The sequence below is a fragment of the Pristiophorus japonicus genome, chromosome 2 (genome assembly GCF_044704955.1).
Source record: "Pristiophorus japonicus isolate sPriJap1 chromosome 2, sPriJap1.hap1, whole genome shotgun sequence".
NCBI lineage: Eukaryota > Metazoa > Chordata > Chondrichthyes > Pristiophoridae > Pristiophorus > Pristiophorus japonicus.
In genome coordinates this window covers 156903247-156921352 of record NC_091978.1, presented here as the reverse complement: position 1 = coordinate 156921352, position 18106 = coordinate 156903247, and the positions used below count along the sequence as shown (strand labels likewise).

General features: G+C 44.6%; 1 protein-coding gene across 3 annotated transcripts in view; it reads left to right on the top strand.

Annotated features, from left to right (window-relative positions):
• The window catches only part of spata18 (spermatogenesis associated 18), a 347300-nt gene that overhangs the window by 86083 nt on the left and 243111 nt on the right, over window positions 1-18106 (top strand). For all 3 annotated transcript variants that reach the window (XM_070870070.1, XM_070870069.1, XM_070870071.1), the window contains exon 4: window positions 8761-8879. In XM_070870070.1, coding sequence (XP_070726171.1) covers window positions 8761-8879 — 119 coding nt within the window. The remainder of the gene's footprint in view (window positions 1-8760; window positions 8880-18106) is intronic.

Genomic DNA, 18106 nt, shown 5'->3' with positions numbered 1-18106 from the left:
GTACCAGCCCCTTTCCTGAGTGGTACAAGTATTGGTGGGACATTCCATGGTTTCCCACAGTCCGAGGCTGCGGGTCCTAGTGGGATGCAACGAGCCACATCCAGGGTGAGGACGGGAAGGAGAGCTCGACAATGCTCTCCTGAGGTGCAGGATTGAACAGATGTGGTTCAGATGATGGCAATGAGTGCGGAAAGCATTGACCTTACACGATCACTCCTGCTGGACACCATCAGTGGGTGGGTGGGTGATGAGGTATCGGGACTGTCAGGAGAAGTAACAACACTCTCACGAGAAATGGGAACACTGTCCGGGAACATGAGGGAGGGAATGTCTTGGACAGCGGATACAACGTCGGTGCACATGAGGGAAGGAATGTCACAGGTCACTGATGCGTTGTCAGTGAACATGAGGGAGGGAATGTCGCAGGTAGTTGACACACTGTTGGTCAACATGAGGGAGGGAATGTCGGAGTTAGCTGCTGCAATAAGGGAACACGCCCAGACCTCGCGCCCATTGACAGAATCAACTGCCACTCCCACTGCAATCTCCAGATCAGCCTCTGAAGAGGTCCAAGCCGGACCTTCCACTTTACCGGCTGCACCCCCCCTGCCCACCCCCGCCCCCACCAATCAAGAAGCGCGCATTACCCGAAATGTTCGAAAGAATAAGTTTGGTGCCAACTCGAGAAACGCTGCGCCACCGCCTGTGGGCAGGGGTGGAGTCACCAAGACCAAGCACAGCGGGCGGTCTGAGAATAAGGTGGAGGAGAGATAGGTGCAGCCTTTCTTTGCTGCTGCTGTTGTTGTTATTATTGTTGTTACTGTTGTAACTTTTCTCAAATTAAAAGTTTTTTGTAAGTTATGTAAATTTACAAGTTTAAGAGTTTTTAAGTGATCTTCAAGTTTATAATTGATGTTGAAGTTTGTAAGTGATCTTAACTGAAAACTTAACGTTTGATACAATATTTTTATTTAAGTTAAGAACAAACAACTGTTTGTTAAACTTTTGAATAAAATATATTTTAAATTATAACTGAATCATTTCCATTATTTGTTCCATATTAACACAACTTTTTGAAGTAAAGAAAAATAATTTCCATTATTTGTTCCATTAACGCAGCACAACATTACGGAACAGGTCCAAACAGTAAACATGGTCCATTTGGAATAGTTGCCGCTGAGCCTTCAGGCAGCAAAGTGTTCACGGATGAGCTGCTGGTGCAAGGCTCGAGTAATCGTTAAAGGGACATGGCAGCCCGCCCTCCTCCACCTTCGTGCTCCGGGTTCAGGTAGTTGCATGACTTCCTCATCCTTGTCCTCCTCCTCCTCGTCATCTGCATCTTCCTCCTCATCATCAGCCACTCTCACCTCAGGTGGGTCTTCTACTACCAGCTGCGGCCAAGTTATGCAGCATGCAGCACACATCAGTGAACTGACCGACAATCTCAGGGGAGTATTGCTAGTAGCCTCCGCAATGGTCCAGCAATCGGAAACGCTGTTTCAAGATGCCAATGGTCCTCTCTATTATGCTGCGTGTCACAATGTGCGACATGTTGTATTCCCGGTCAGCTTCCATCTGGGTTATGCATAGGGACATCATGAGCCAGGTGGCGAGGCTGTACCCTTGGTCTCCCAGTAGCCAGCTCTGCCTTTCTGGCTGGTGCTGAAACATGGCAGATATAGTGCTCTCGCGTAGGATGAATGCATCATGGGTGCTCCCACGGTTTCTTGCATCAACTGACATGATGCGATGCATATCATCCCACACAAGTTGCACATTAACGGAGTGGAAGCCTCTTCTGTTCCTGTACATCTCTGAATCCTCCAAAGGTGCTAGCAAGGCGATGTGGGTACAATCAATGCACCCCTGTATCTTTGGGAAGCCAGCAATCCTGGAGAATCCCACAGCCCTTTCACGCATTGCCTGGGCGGTCATGGGGAACTTTATGTAGTCATTCCTCTAGGCATATAGTGCAGCAGTCACCTGCCAAATGCAGATATGGAGCACACATCCCCAGTTGTGGCCTGGAATGATCCAGATGCATAGAATGAAAGTGCAGCTGTAACCTTCACTTCAACTGACGAAGCAGTCCTCCTGACGCTTCTAGGTTGCGGATCTGCCCATCATCCTACGTGCTCGGAGATTCCTCATGCGATGACGTTGAATCAGTTGTCTTCTCCGCAGCACCATCATACAGAGGTATGGCATTGTCAATATTGCCCCCATGATTAAATTGTACCTTTGCCAGAAGCTCAAAACGGCAGGCAGGACAAGCTTCTTTGTTGTCTCTCTCTCCCCAAGGTCGACGCCCTAGCATGGACCACACTCAGGTCTGAGCATGCGCAATAGGCTTGCTTAGATCGGGAAACAAGCCCTCCCCGGGCTTCATTTGATGCACAGTGTAAGGGTTCTCATCCCTTCAGTTCAGCTTCCACCCCCCTGGGCTTTATTTGATGCCACTTGCTGAATAGTGTAAGGCTTCTCATCCCTTCAGTTCGGCTTCCACCCCTGCCTCCCCTGCCGGGCTTCTTTTGATGCATAGTGGCATAGTGTAAGGGTTCTCCTCCCTTCAGTTCATCTTCCACACACCCTTGCCCCCCCCGGGCTTCTTTTCAAGCCGAGCCCCAAGCTCCTGTGTCCGGGCGAGGGCCCAATTCAGCCGGCTGACACTCCGGCCCTCAAGCCTGGTTTGGAGATGTTCAGTGGTAGCGTGGCACTTTAAAAAAAAAAATCCAAACTTAAAGAATTGCATTCAACTTCAATTTTCTGTGTTTTCAGTTGGAAAAATGTAAGCTTGATGAAGTATATTTATGTGTTCTTGATTCCCTCCAAAACTTTGCCGAAAATCAATGGTGTCTTTCTGCGCCAATTTTGATGTGTGTTGGTTTTTCTTAAGTGCCCAGAATGTTTTTTGTGCGTGGTCACATACGCCGTCCTAGGAGAAATGCAAGTTGGTCAAACTTGCATAATTGTGAAAAACTGGCGCAAACATCAGGTTACACAATTATGTAAACTATGACACAAAAAAAACTAACCTTAAAAAATCGTAACTAACTGAGTTACTCTGGCGCACAATCTTTGGGGAAACTTGGATTTTTTAATTTAGGCCAAAAAATGCGGCGCGTGCCAAAAATATGGTGCAAATCACTGGGGAAAATTGAGCCCAAGAGATAGAAAGGAAAAATAAAACATTTAAAATTTGGCATTTTTTAAATCTCCCTGAAAAATTCAAAACCTGAAGGAGTGAGATTCCACACTTGTAATAGTTCATTTTCAGTGGCAGAAAGGTTGATTGGCAGTAATTAACAGTTATCACATGATTAAAAGGTTACTTACGCTACTAATTATTATCCCTAATTATCTGTGGTTTAGTTAGTATCTACCGTGCAAATAGAGCAACTTCATGACATTCAGTGCATGAATGAATGAGGCAGAAAGATGAGGCAGACAGAGAAATGTCGTTCTCGCAAAGTTAACGGTGGAGTGGCGCAACTTGGACAGCAATTTTTAGATATTCACATTTAATCGCGGAATTATGGAATATTAGGATAGGGCAGGAAAGTGGAGTTGAGGTCAAAGATCAGATATGATCTTGTTCAAAGACGAAGCAGGCTCGAGGAGCTGTATGGTCTACTCCTGCTCCTAATTCTTATGCTATGTTCTGAACCGCAATTCTGCTATTCTTGCCTAAAGTTGCTGCACCATCTACGCGTAAATAATTTTGATAACAATAACAATCACAACCTCTAAACTGGCAAATCAGTTTGAACTCCTAAATGTACACTTAAAATCTTGAAATACAGTAACACATTTGTTTTTGAGAAGTTTGCCTTTTTCGATGTTCAATTGATTGCAGCGCTGTGAATTGGGGATTCCTATGGTGATGCTGCAGTCAACAAACTGGCTAAGCAGCCAATCGCATTGAAGAATTTTCACAGACAGGAAATGAGGAAATGAGAAGCTGCTTTTATCCAGACTTTAAAAAAAATGTTACAGAGAGCAAAATAAATATTGGGACATTCACATGGGAATAAAGTAGAAGCTGAAATATCCTGAACAAACTCTTTTTTAAAATGGTAATTTTTATCATAATGGAGAAATTTGACACTCCACAAATATAAAAATTAATTTTTCAGGGCCAGAATGGTTGTTCAGCAGTCATTACGCTGTGAAAACCCGTTACATCTATTCCAACATTTGATGGGGTATTTAACAGCGATACGAGTGTAGAAAAGCCCAACTTTTCATCAATTATACTGATTGCCGGCTTTGAGCGGGTAGGGCACAGCGTTAGAGCAGGCAATGACTGACCACAACTTCAAGATTTCCGTCTTTAGCTGCGCATACTCTAAGTCCTCGTTGCAGCCAACAGGAATCCCGAGTCCCGGGATCCCCGGCCACCTGCAGTTAAACCTGCAAATCAGCTTAAAGTAGAAACTTCAAGCCTCATTTTAATATTTAAATTGCCGACCTGCCTCTTGGCAGTGAGTTGGCGCCCACCTCATCGTCCTTCCTGCGTTAAAGTTGAAAGTGGGAGGGTTGGGGTTGGGTTCATAATTTTTTCCAACTTCCACTTTCTCCAATCCACCCGTTCTGACCTCTGAAAATGCCAGCCATTGTGTTTTTCTGCTTAGCTCAAACAATAATTTGGTTCATCTCCTCAAATGTAGATAGGTGGGAAAACCTACCTGTAGAACACATTGCTTCCTCACTGACCGCTCGATAGAGCCGCAGCCCAGCAATGTAACTCCAGCAGGAGTGCGCTGGAAGGGCCAGAAATTACATTGAGGCCTTGTGTTGGGGAGCCTGTAGGCCTTGTAAGAGGAAGAACTTCTATTACCCTTACAAGGCAAGCAGTGTAGGAGAGGGTGGGGCTAAGAAATGGGGACTCTCAATACTGTGAGGTCCTGTGTCCCTAGTTCGCCAAGAGGCACAGTGTATGATTGACAGCAGCACCAAGCTGCCGATTGGCGACTGTGGCGCATTGTTTTTAAAACTGATAAATGTTCCCCCTAAAATGGGAATACTTGGAAACTGTTCTGAAGTGGAGTCTCCAACACAACCCCCCCACCTCCCAGCCAGCCACTCTTCCGTCACGGCATGTGTCCTCTTTGGCAGATGGACCCTGGATATGCTATTCAAATAATGAACATAAGAACATAAGAAATAGGAACAGGAGTAGGCTATTTGGCCCCTCGAGCCTGCTCCGCCATTCAATAAGATCATGGCTGATCTGATCAAGGACTCAGCTCCACTTCCCTGCCCGCTCCCCATAACCCTTTATTCCCTTTGCTCAAAAATCTGTCTATCTCCGCCTTAAATATATTCAATGACCCAGCCTCCACAGCTCTCTGAGGCAGTGAATTCCATAGATTTACAACCCTCTGAGAGAAGAAATTTCTCCTCATCTCAGTTTTAAATGGATGGCCCCTTATTCTAAGACTATGTCCTCTAGTTTTAGTTTCCCCTATGAGTGGAAATATTGTCTCTGCATCCACCTTGTCGAGCCCCCTCATTACCTTATGTTTCAATAGGATCACCTCTCATTCTTCTGAACCCCAATGTGTATAGGACCAACCTATCTTCGTAAGTCAACCCCCTCATCTCCAGAATCAACCAAAAGAACCTTCTCTGAACAGCCTTCAATGCAAGTATATCCTTCCTTAAATACGGAGGCCAAAACTGTACGCAGTACTCCAGGTGTGGCCTCACCAATACCTTGTTAAGTTGTAGCAGGACTACTCTGCTTTTATACTCTATCTCCCTTGCAATAAAGGCCAACATTCCATTTGCCTTCCTGATTACTTGCTGTACCTGCATACTAACTTTTTGTGTTTCGTGCACAAGGACCCCCAGGTCTTTCTGTGCTGCAGCACTTTGAAATTTTTCTCCATTTAAATTATAATTTGCTTTTCTATTATTTCTGCCAAAGTGGATAACCTCACATTTACCCACATTATACTCCATCTGCCAAATTTTTGCCCACTCACAAGCTTGTTTATATCCCATTGTGGATTTTTTGTGTCCTCACAATTTTCTTTCCCGCACATCTTTGTATCATCAGCAAACTTGGCTACATTACACTTGGTCCCTTCATCCAAGTCATTAATATAGATTGTAAATAGTTGAAGACCCAGCACTGATCCCTGCGGCACCCCACCAGTCATTGTTTGCCAACCGGAGAATGACCCATTTATCCCGACTCTCTGTTTTCTGTTAGTTAGCCAACCCCCTATCCATGCTAAAATATTACCCCCAACCCCGTGAGCTTTTATCTTGTGCAGTAACCTCTTATGTAGCACTTTATCGAATGCCTGCTGGAAATCCAAATACACCACATCCACTGGTTCCCCCTTACTCATCCTGCTCGTTACATCCTCAAAGAACTCCAGCAAATTCGTCAAACATGATTTCCCTTTCATAAAACCACGTTGACTCTGCTTGATTGAATCATGCTTTTCCAAATGTCCCGCTACTGCTTCCTTAATAATGGACTCCAGCATTTTCCCAATGACAGATGTTAGGCTAACTGGTCTATAGTTTCCTGCTTTTTGTCTGCCTCCTTTTTAAAATCTACCCTTAACCCTGCCAACATTAGTGGGGTCAGTGACCGAGGTTCTGGATAGACACATCCCAGAACTTCTGCTGCGATGTGTCCCTACTGTGGATTTTTGGACCCAATATTTATTATCCTAAACACAGGTAAAATTCAGTAAATCTGAAAAACAAATACAAAAGTTACCCATTACATCTTCTATTGATTCAACAAATACACCTCCATTGGCCTCCACTTTTGTTAGCAGCTTGTATCTTGCTTTCTGCTCCAATCATGGAGTTCTTAACTTTCTTTTCTATCTTCACTATGATGTTGTGTTAGTTCCTCTCAGTTTTGCTCTTATGCTCTCCTTTGATGATAATTTAGATATAAATCTCGTTGCTGCTTAACAGAGCAATGGCAGAACCGCAGGGCGCTGGAAACCTAGGTGACAGGAATGGCAGCCAGATCAAAGAAACAATTGGCAAACCTCACACTGTTCACTATTAGCTACACAACGCCTCTTTCACCATGAACTGTGGTTAAGGGGTTCACTAGCTCTCTATATCAAGTCTCGCCTAACACAACAGCACTGTGAAGCATAACCGATGTATTTATGCAAATTAAAATGCGAGTCATATGCTGAATGCTCTTGTTGTGACTGGTGACAACCTGAGTGAGACTGGTCAGTCAAAATTTGAACCAGCCTGCTGTGGTAGGATTTTTTAAACTCATTTTTTGCACCTATCAGTGTAAAATTAGTGCAAACAAAGAGATTTTAACAGTAATATAAAATTTACAAGCTATAAATATCCATTATTCTGGATTCTCCATTAGCTGGAATTCTTTGAGGATGTAACAAACAGGGTGGATAAAGGGGAACCAGTGGATGGGGTGTATTTGGATTTCCAGAAGGCATTTGACAAGGTGCCACATAAAAGGTTACTGTACAAGGTAAAAATTCATGGGGTTGGGGGTAATATAATAGCATGGATAGAGGATTGGCTAACAAATAGAAAACAGAGAGTCGGGATAAATGGTTCATTCTCTGGTTGGCAATCAGTAACTAGTGGGGTGCCGCAAGGATCAGTGCTGGGACCCCAACTATTAATGACTTAGAAGAAGGAACTGAGTGTAATGTAACCAATTTGTTAATGATACAAAGATGAGAGGAAAAGCAATATGTGAGGAGGACACAACAAATCTGCAAAAGGACATAGACAGGCTAAGATTTGGCAGATGGTGTATAATGTTAGAAAGTGTGAGGTCATGCACTTTGGCAGAAAAAAATCAAAGAGCAAGTTATTATTTAAATGGAGAAAAATTGCAAAGTGCTGCAGTAAAGCAGGACCTGGGGGTACTTGTGCATGAAACACAAAAAGATAGTATGCAGGTACAGCAAGTGATCAGGAAGGCCAATGGAATCTTGGCCTTTATTGCAAAGGGGATAGAGTATAAAAGCAGGGAAGTCTTGCTACAGTTATACAGGGTATTGGTGAGGCCACACCTGGAATACTGCGTGCAGTTTTGGTTTCCATATAATTACGAAAGGATATACTTGCTTTGGAGGCAGTTCAGAGAAGGTTCACTAGGTTAATTCCGGAGATGAGGGGGTTGACTTATGAGGAAAGGTTGAGTAGGTTGGGCCTCTACTCATTGGAATTCAGAAGAATAAACGTTTAAGATTATGAGGGGGCTTGACAAGGTGGATGCAGAGAGGATGTTTCCACTGATGGAGGAAACTAGAACTAGAGGGCATGATCTTAGAATAAGGGGCCGTCCATTTAAAACTGAGATGAGGAGAAATGTCTTCTCTCAGAGGGTTGTAAACCTGTGGAATTCGCTGGCTCAGAGATCTGTGGAAGCCGGGACATTGAATAAATTTAAGACAGAATTAGACAGTTTCTTAAACGATAAGGGGTTATGGGGAGCGGGCAGGGCAGTGGACCTGAATCCATGATCGGATCAGCCATGAGCATATTAAATGGCGGAGCAGGCTCGAGGGGCTGTATAGCCTACTCCTGCTCCTATTTCTTATGTTCTTATGTTCTTATTTGATTATATCCATCCTTTCTACTTATCATACTTCATTTTCTTTACATCTTTATTTCACAATTCTTTAAACAAGGGGTTTTCCTTTGTTCATTAATCACAAACAGTGATTGTGTAAGTATACACACATAAGCTAATATTTACGTTGTTCACGGTGATATATTGTCTTCTAGGAATCTGCTGAAAAGGATCGGAAACTAAGGAAGCTGGCAACATTCCATGAACAGGAAATGCTAGAACTGGAGACTGAATTAAATACAACACGTCGCCAACTGGGCACAATCAAACAGGAGTAAGAAATCGAATCACAGAGTTATTAATCTATCTGATATGTAAAGAATCTTTAATCATCAGCTCCATGCTGTTGAAATCATTTTTTTTATTGGGAGCATCAAAATAAATTTTCATTTATTCTTGAGCTTCAGAAGACTCAGAGTATAAAACCCCTGGTCAGGACAGATTACATCCGCTCATTTAAAAATAATCTAGACAAGAGGGAGAAGAGGCACGATTACACATATTTAATGGCCATGAAATTCCGTGGGCATTTTAGAGAAAAAATACGCACCTATCTTAAGCTGCTGCCCACGTTCGACTTTCCGATGCTGACGCCTATCCTGACTGCCAGTCGCAGTGCGTGCACATCGACGCGTGCACAGCCTATAGCTGGAGTCACATGGCTCTGGGCAGCCAATCAGGTAAAGTATCATAGTAATAGGAGTTCCGCAGGGTCCTAAACTCCTATTACTATGATTGTGATATTGCCCAAAACACCCAAAACACAGCCCCAAACACACAAAACACTAATAAAAAATAGAAAATAATTACACTACATTCATTTAAATTAAAGTTATTAATGTCTTAAAAAAAATAATTTCCCGATTTAAAAAAAAAAAAAAGTTTTTAAAAATAAACTTACCGTTGTGGGGAAGGTTTTTATTGATACAATATGTTATAATTATTTTTATATGTTTTTGTGTTTTTTAAAACACTTGTGCCTGGAAAAGTAGGCTATGCGTCTGCTTTTTTAGGTGCAAGATTTTTGAGGACATTTGTCAGCGTAAATATCGAAATTTCCACTTCCAAATGTCCTCGCTCCCAAGATGCGGGCATCTATCAAGCCAGAAACTTGACAGATCGGAAATGCTGGTTTCCAGTGCATGTGCATTGCATGCTGGAAACCGGCATTTCCAATGCCTTTCTGTGTCCGTAGGAACGCTGTACGGACCCGGGGAGGCCAGAATTGTTGGCCCAATAATTCGTTAGAAAAAGGTGTAGTGCCAAAGGACTGGCAGATAGTTAACGTAATACCGATATTTGAGAAGGGAGATAGAACATGTCCAGGGAACTATTGACCAGTTAGCTTAACATCGGTGGTAGGAAAAATAATGAAATCGCTGTTAAAGAAAAAAAGAACATCGATGTTATGTATGCAATAACTGTTAGACTGAGTGTTGTTTAACTCCAAGAGGTATGACCTTGGCTCTGCTTAAGACCAAAGTGACTAATATACAAAATGGGTGGTCTTTTATACTTGGGCTGCACACACGTGCGTGCAGCCCAATGGCCTCCAACAGTGACGCCATCTAGTGGCTAGTCATCCCAAAAATACATACATGACAACACCCCCTTCTGAGATATTAACACAGTCTTTTACAAATTGAGACGATCCGGTGTTTTACACTCCCGGGTTGACCGTCTCAGTTGAACTCTAGCCTTGGGTGAGTGTTCAGAGTCTGTTGTGACTGGTGGCTGGGTGGCTGACCTGGTGGGAGTGGCAATGGCCATGTTAGGGATTGAAAGTCCATTTTCATTGAACATGTCAGTAATTGAAAATCCCGATTCACTGATGACCACTGAGTCCTCTGATGACTGGGGGTAGGTTGGTTGGTCGTCGATTGTCTCTTCCTCCGACTGTTCCGGTTCGTCTGTGTGCCGCAGCTTTATCTGATCCATATGTTTCCTGCATGTTTGCCCATTTTTGAGCTTGACAATAAATACTCTGTTGCCCTTCTTGGCCATGACAGTACCAGCGATCCACTTGGGACCCTGACCATAATTCAGAACCTATACAGGATGCTTTACAGAAATATCGCGTGACACAGCTGCGCGATCTTGATACCCTGCTGATTTTGTATTCTATATTCAACATGATTATTCAAGTCAAGGTGTACAAGAGATAGCTTGGTCTTAAGACCTCTCTTCATCATTAGTTCAGCAGGCGAGACCCCAGTAAGAGTTTGTGGTCTTGCCCTGTATCTAAGCAGTATGCATGACAGGCGGGTCTGCAGTGACCCTTGGGTTACTCGCTTCATACTCTGCTTTATGATTTGGACAGCACGTTCTGCTTGCCCATTGGATGCAGGTTTGAACAGTGCTGACATTACATGTTTGATACCATTGAGTTTCATGAACTCTTGAAACTCCTGACTGGTGAAGCATGATTCGTTGTCGCTAACAACGATGTCAGGCAGACCATGTGTCGCGAACATGGCACTGAGATTCTCAATGGTAGCTGTGGATGTGCTGGATGACATGATTATACACTCCATCCACTTTGAATATGCATCCACCACAACTAAAAACAGCTTCCCAGTAAGGGACCTGCAAAGTCTATGTGGGTCCTGGACCATGGTTTGGACGGCCACGACCACAGACTCAGCGGTGATTCTGCTGGTGCTTTGCTGAGCTGCATGCAAGTGTTGCACTGATGCACACATGATTCCAGCTCAGAGTCAATTCCCGGCCACCATACATGAGACCTGGCAATGGCTTTTGTTATGTATGTAACTATGTAATACTTGCCACCAGAGGGTACATCTGTTGGAATCCTAATGGTCACCTATACACACGTGCAGGGCCAGTATAAAAGGTTGGCTGCCATGCTGTTTACGCACTCTGGAGTTGTAATAAAGAAGACTAAGGTCACACTAAGTTTAGCTCACAGTACTCAGCCTCGTGGAGTTCTTCTATACACCACAACTGGCGACGAGTGACAGAATACGAACCTTCACGCAACCATGGCTGCCATTGGAATATTAGAGAGATTCGTAGAGGGTGATGATTGGGAAGCCTTCGTCAAGTGTCTCGACCAGTACTTCGTGGCCAACGAGCTGGAAGGAGACACTAACGCAGCCAAGCGCAGAGCGGTTCTCCTCACAGTCTGTGGGCCTAAAATATACGGCCTCATCAAGAATCTGCTCGCACCGACAAAACCAAAGAAGAAGGAATATACAGAGTTGTGCACGCTGGTTCGGGACCACCTCAAGCCGAAGGAGCGTATCTCCATGGCCAGATAGTGTTTTTACACGCACCGTCGCTCTGGGGGCCAGGACATGGCGGATTATGCCGCTGACCTGAGACGCCTCGCGGGACCTTGCGATTTTGGAGCTGCGTTGGGGCAAATGCTGCGGGAATTTTTCGTGCTGGGCATCAGCCACGAGGTCATTCTTCGAAAGCTGCTGGCTGCCGAAACCCTAGACCTGAGCAGGACCATCGCAATCGCCCAGGCATGCATGGCCATGGACGATAACACCAAACAGATATCTTCTCAACATCGAAGCTCACCGGCAAGTGCTGTGTATAAAATGACGTCGCTAGCAGACAGAACTGCATATGGCAGGGCCTATACGTCTGTGGCTGCAAGACCTGTGATGACTCAGAGTCCGGCATCGGGGGTGAATGTGAATCCATTAGCACCGTGTTGGCGCTGCGAGGGTAATCATTGGGCCCATCAACATCGATTCAAGCACTACGTGTGCAAAGGCTGCGCAACAATGGGGCACCTCCAGCGAATGTGCAAACGTGCTGCGACATACCACATGGCATAGGATGATCGATCCCGCACGGATCACGCAGCACAAATGACGAGAATTCCGATTTCTAAGATACTCCGTTCTACACCAGTTGATCCTAAAAATCAGGAGCAAATCATGGCGAAACTTGGGGCCTGTATATGGGGTTAAGAAAATGCACCAATACCTCTTTGGACTTCGGTTTGAGCTTGAAACTGACCACAAGCCACTCATTTTGCTGTTTTCAGAGAGCAAAGGTATAAACACCAATGCTTCGTCCCGCATCCAAAGATGGGCACTAACATTATCCGCTTATAACTATGTTATCCGCCACAGACCAGGCACTGAAAATTGTGCCGATACTCTCAGCTGGCTACCATTACCCACCACTGGGGTTGAAATGGCACAGCCCACAGACTTGCTACTGGCCATGGATGCTTTTGAGAGTGAGGGGTCACCAGTCACAAACTCGCCAGATCAGGACCTGGACCAGCCAGGATCCTGTGCTATCATTAGTAAAGAGTTGCGTCTTAAATGGGAACTGGTCGGCTGTTCCCGGGGAAATGCAAGATGAAATTAAGCCGTTTCACCAACGCAACGATGAAATGTCCATCCAGTCGTATTGTCTCTTATGGAGTAATCGCGTGATTTTGCCAAAAAAAGGCAGGGAAACGTTTACACGTGACCTACACCGTACCCACCCAGGCATTGTCACGATGAAGGCAATTGCCAGGTCACATGTTTGGTGGCCCGGCATTGACTCGGACTTGGAGTCATGCATGCATCAGTGCAACACTTGCTCGCAACTGAGCAATGCACCAAGGGTGTGATATATTCACAGAGCACAGCACACACAGCTTTCTACATGGCAGGCAGCTCTCTCGGAAGCCTCCGGAAATCTGCCTGGTTCTGTTTATTATTAACTATGCAGTTGCAGTACACAATACGTCCACATCCACAGTGTGGCGCTACAAACATTACAAGCTTACAGACATTACACTTCTCCCTCCTTCATGAAGAAGCCATCATAACAAACATCATATATAACTTTCATGTTTATACATAACACAGGATATAAACTTTTTTTTTTCCATATTTACAAATTTAACTTTACCACTTGTTTTCTGTTTCGAAGAGGATACCTTCGCTCTCGAACAGAACCTTCCAAACATGGTGTCGATTTCACACTCATTCAAGGCTCATCCTGAGGAATGTTTTCCTCCACGGAATTACTTTGATTTTCATTTGAACTCACTCTAACTTCAGGCTCTTTGTTTTCCTGACTCTGACTCAGACTTTCATTCTGATTCTCTCCTGGATTTGTTTCCAGTACATTGGATTTAGGATTTGCTACTGGTGTATCAAAACTATCTGATGAGTCAGAAATAATTGAATCATTCCCACTGTCAACTCCTTCCATGTCTGTAGGTAAAATATGATCAATATGAACAAATCTAACCTGTCCATTATCAAACATCTTTACCAAATATGTGCGAGGACCACATATCTTCACCACTCTTCCTGGTAACCACTTTAACCATTTATGGTGATGGTTCTTCACTCTCACCTTCTGGTTTAATTTCACACTTCTCTCTTTTACTCTACCTTTATCATGATTCTCTTTCTGTCTTAATTGTGTCTCTTCTACAGACTGGGCCAAATTTGGCTTTAACAATAAGAATCTGGTTTGTGGCTATCGTTTGAGAAACAACTCTGCTGGTATTCTACCAGGAGTTGTATGAGGAGTATTTCGATATGTAATCAAAAAATTACCCAATTTGTGATTCAATGATAACTGTCGTTCCCTTGGATTTGGATCTAACATTTGTTTTATGAGGGCACGTTTTACAATTTGTACAGTGCGCTCTGCTGCACCATTTGAAGCAGGGTGGTATGGTGGAACCTTGGTATGTTTCACACCATTTTTGCTCGTGAATTGTGCAAATTCTTCTGAACTAAATTGTGGTCCATTATTTCTTCAGGGAGGCCAAATGAAGAAAATAATTTTTGTAAAATGTCCAATGTTTTACTTGTTGTTATTTTCCACATTGGAAACACCTCAACCCACTTTGAATGGCTATCAATCACAATGAACAATTGTTGTCCTTATAACTTAGCAAAATCAATATGTAGCCTTTGCCACATCCTGGGAGGCCATTTCCATGGCTGTAATGGTACTGGTGGTGGTTGCTTGCTTACCGATTGACATGTCGTACACTGACTCATGATGTATTCTATATCCTTATGAAGACCTGGCCACCTTAAAAAGCTGCGTGCAAAACTCTTGGTCAAGCACACTCCCAGGTGCTGGTCATGGAGGTCTCCTAATAATTTGGACCTGAATTTATTTGGTATAACCACTCTTGCACCCCACATTGATACAATCTTTATCAACTGATAATTCATTCCTACGAATGAAGTCTGTTACCTGGTTTGGCCATCCACTTGCAATATAATCATACACCTTTGACATCACTGGATCACGTTTGGTTGCTCTACCAATCTCTTCAGCTGTGACTGGCAGTTCATCAATGTATGAAAAATAGACACTTCTTCCCTATCGGGTGTAACTTGTGATGGGGAAGGCAATCTAGACATTGCATCAGCATTACTGTGATCAGCTGATCGTCTGTATTCAATATCATATGTATATCCTGACAAAATCAAAGCCCATCTCTGCATTCGGGCTGCAGCTAATGTTGGAACTGGGGACTTTAGATGGAGGATTGCTGTTAAGGGCTTATGGTCCGTAACGATGGTAAACTTACAACCATACAAGTATTTGTGAAACTTCTTGACCCCAAAAATTAATGCCAAAGCTTCCCTTTCAATTTGCGCATAATTACTCTCACTGGCACTGAGAGTGCTTGAAGCAAAAGCAATTGGTCTCTCCTCCCCACTACTTAATACATGAGAGATCACTGCCCCAACTCCATACGGAGAGGCATCGCATGCTAGCTTAATCTCCTTAGATATGTCATAGTGAACTAACATGGTGCTCTCTACCAATTTGCTTTTACACTCCTTGAATGTGTAGCACACACAGCTTCCTACATGGCAGGCAGCTCTCTCGGAAGCCTCCAGAAATCTGCCTGGTTCTGTTTATTATTAACTATGGAGTTGCAGTACACAATACGTCCACATCCACAGTGTGGAGCTACAAACATTACAAGCTTACAGACATTACAAAGGGAGGCTCCACTGAGTCTGTGGCCATGGCCCTGCAAACTGTGGTCCAGGATTCACGTAGGTTTTGCCGAACCCTTTCGAGGAAAGATGGTTTTAGTAGTTGTGGACACTTACTGCAAATGGATTGAATGTGTAATCATGTCACCCAGCATTTCCACAGCCACCATTGAAAGCCTCCGGGCCATGTTCACCACCCATGGCTTGCTTGCCCAACGTCCTTGTCAGCGACAATGGACCTGTCATGTATCTTACATTATTATATATAACTGTATCTTAACATGCAATACATGACTGTAATAAGATATGACCTGTTACCACCAGGGGTGCACTTGCAAGAGACAGGTATATAAGGGCAGGTCTCAGGCAAGTGCAGCATTCCAGAGCTGTGAAATAAAGGTGCAGGTCCAGAGCGGCCTTGATTTCACTACATGCCTCGTGTGAATCTGTACTGAGGGGATAGGACTTTACAGTGGTGACGGGTTACGGGATTACAGAATCCACAGAATGGCGAACAACGGATCAGATGAAAAATGCAATGTGGGAGACAATTGGGAGGACTTTATAGAAAGGCTCCAGTAAAGCTTTGTAACCAAAGACTGGTTAGGTGACGATAAGGCAGACAAGAGAAGAGCCCATCTCTTGACCAGCTGTGGCTCGAAAACATACGCTTTAATGAAGGATCTGTTGGCACCTGAGAAACCAGCAAGCAAGTCGTTTGAAGAATTGAGCACACTGGTAAGAGACCACCTGAAGCCAGCGAGCAGCCTAAGCATGGCCAGACACAGGTTCTACAACTACAGACGCTGTGTGGGCCAGAGCATACCCGACTTCGTGACGGAACTTCGGAGGTTGGCTAGTTTATGTGAGTTCTCCGATGAACTGAGGAGAGAAATGCTGAGAGACTTTTTCATTGCAGGAATAGACCACGCAGGCATATTCCAAAAGCTCATAGAGACCAAGAACCTGACCTTAGAGGCAGCAGCACTGGTTGCACAGACATTCTTGATAGGGGAAGAAGAAACGAGGTTGATTTACAATGCAGGTACGACAACTAACGAAATATCGGAACAAGAAGTTCACAGCACTAAACAAGCTGCTACCCCCACGCACAGACAAAACCGGGAGAACAGGTTCTCGCCAGCAAGCAGAAGCCATCAAGGGCCACAGGAACGGCCGTTCACACCTCATCAACCCACAATGCGAGCAATCAACTACAAACTGAGAGAAGCTCAAGAGAGATCAGCCAGACGCACTCATTCTTTGAAAACTCTTTGAACAATGGGACAGGTCTGTACTGGAGGTGTGGGGGTGGGCACTTGGCAAGGGGATGTCGATTTCAGCAGTCTGTTTGCAGAAGTTGTGAATATACAGTGCATTTGGCCCGCATGTGCAAAGAAATGGCAGCTCGGCTGGTATACGAATCGGATGGGTCGGAAAGCGGACCAGAAGATGGTGGGAACAGTACTCGGGACACCGGTGTACAGCAGGTCAACACGATCAATGGCCGCTGCTCCTACAACAGGACGCCTCGTATAATGATGAAGGTCCTACTCAACGGGATATCTGTCAACATGGAGCTGGATACGGGAGCGAGTCAATCATGGGCGCTCAACAATTTGAACAACTGTAGCCGCATAAAAGAGACAGACCAAAACTCACAAGGGTCGACACCACACTAAGGACCTATACCAAAGAAATCGTACCAGTCCTCAGCAGCGCCATGCTGTCTGTCACACACAAAGGGACAGTGAACCGACTTCCCCTGTGGATTGTCCCCGGAGACCCCCCCAACACTGCTGGGGAAAAGCTGGCTGGCAAAACTAAACTGGAAATGGGATGATGTCCATGCCATGTCATTAGAGGAACGGACCTCCTGCTCAACAGTTATAAAGCGATTTGAACATCTCTTTCAGCCAGGTGTGGGCACTTTCAAAGGGGCCAAAGTCAAAATCTACATCACACAGGATGCTAGACCGGTCCATCACAAGGCCAGAGCTGTACCCTATGTGATGAGGGAAAAGATTGAACACAAACTAGACAGGCTTCTGCGGGAAGGCATTATATCACCTGTGGAATTTAGCGACTGGGCAAGTCCCATCGTCCCAGTCATGAAGCCTGATGGATCCGTACGAATCTGTGAGGACTACAAATCTACCATAAACCGAGTCTCCCTACAGGACCAGTACCCGCTGCCCAGAGCAGAGGACTTATTTGCCACATTGGCTGGAGGTAAACTTTTCTCAAAATTAGACTTCACATCTGCGTATATGACGCAAGAATTGACCGAGGAATCCAAGCTACTCACCACCATCAACACACATCAAGGCCTTTTCATGTACAGTCGATGCCCATTCGGCATCAGGTCGGCAGCTGACATATTCCAGCGCAACATGGAGAGTCTGCTCAAGTCCATCCCGGGGACGGTTGTATTTCAAGATGACATACTTATCACGGGCAGGGACACCGACTCCCATCTCCATAATTTGGAGGAAGTACTAAAGCGGTTGGATCGGGTAGGCCTACGAGTCAAGAAATC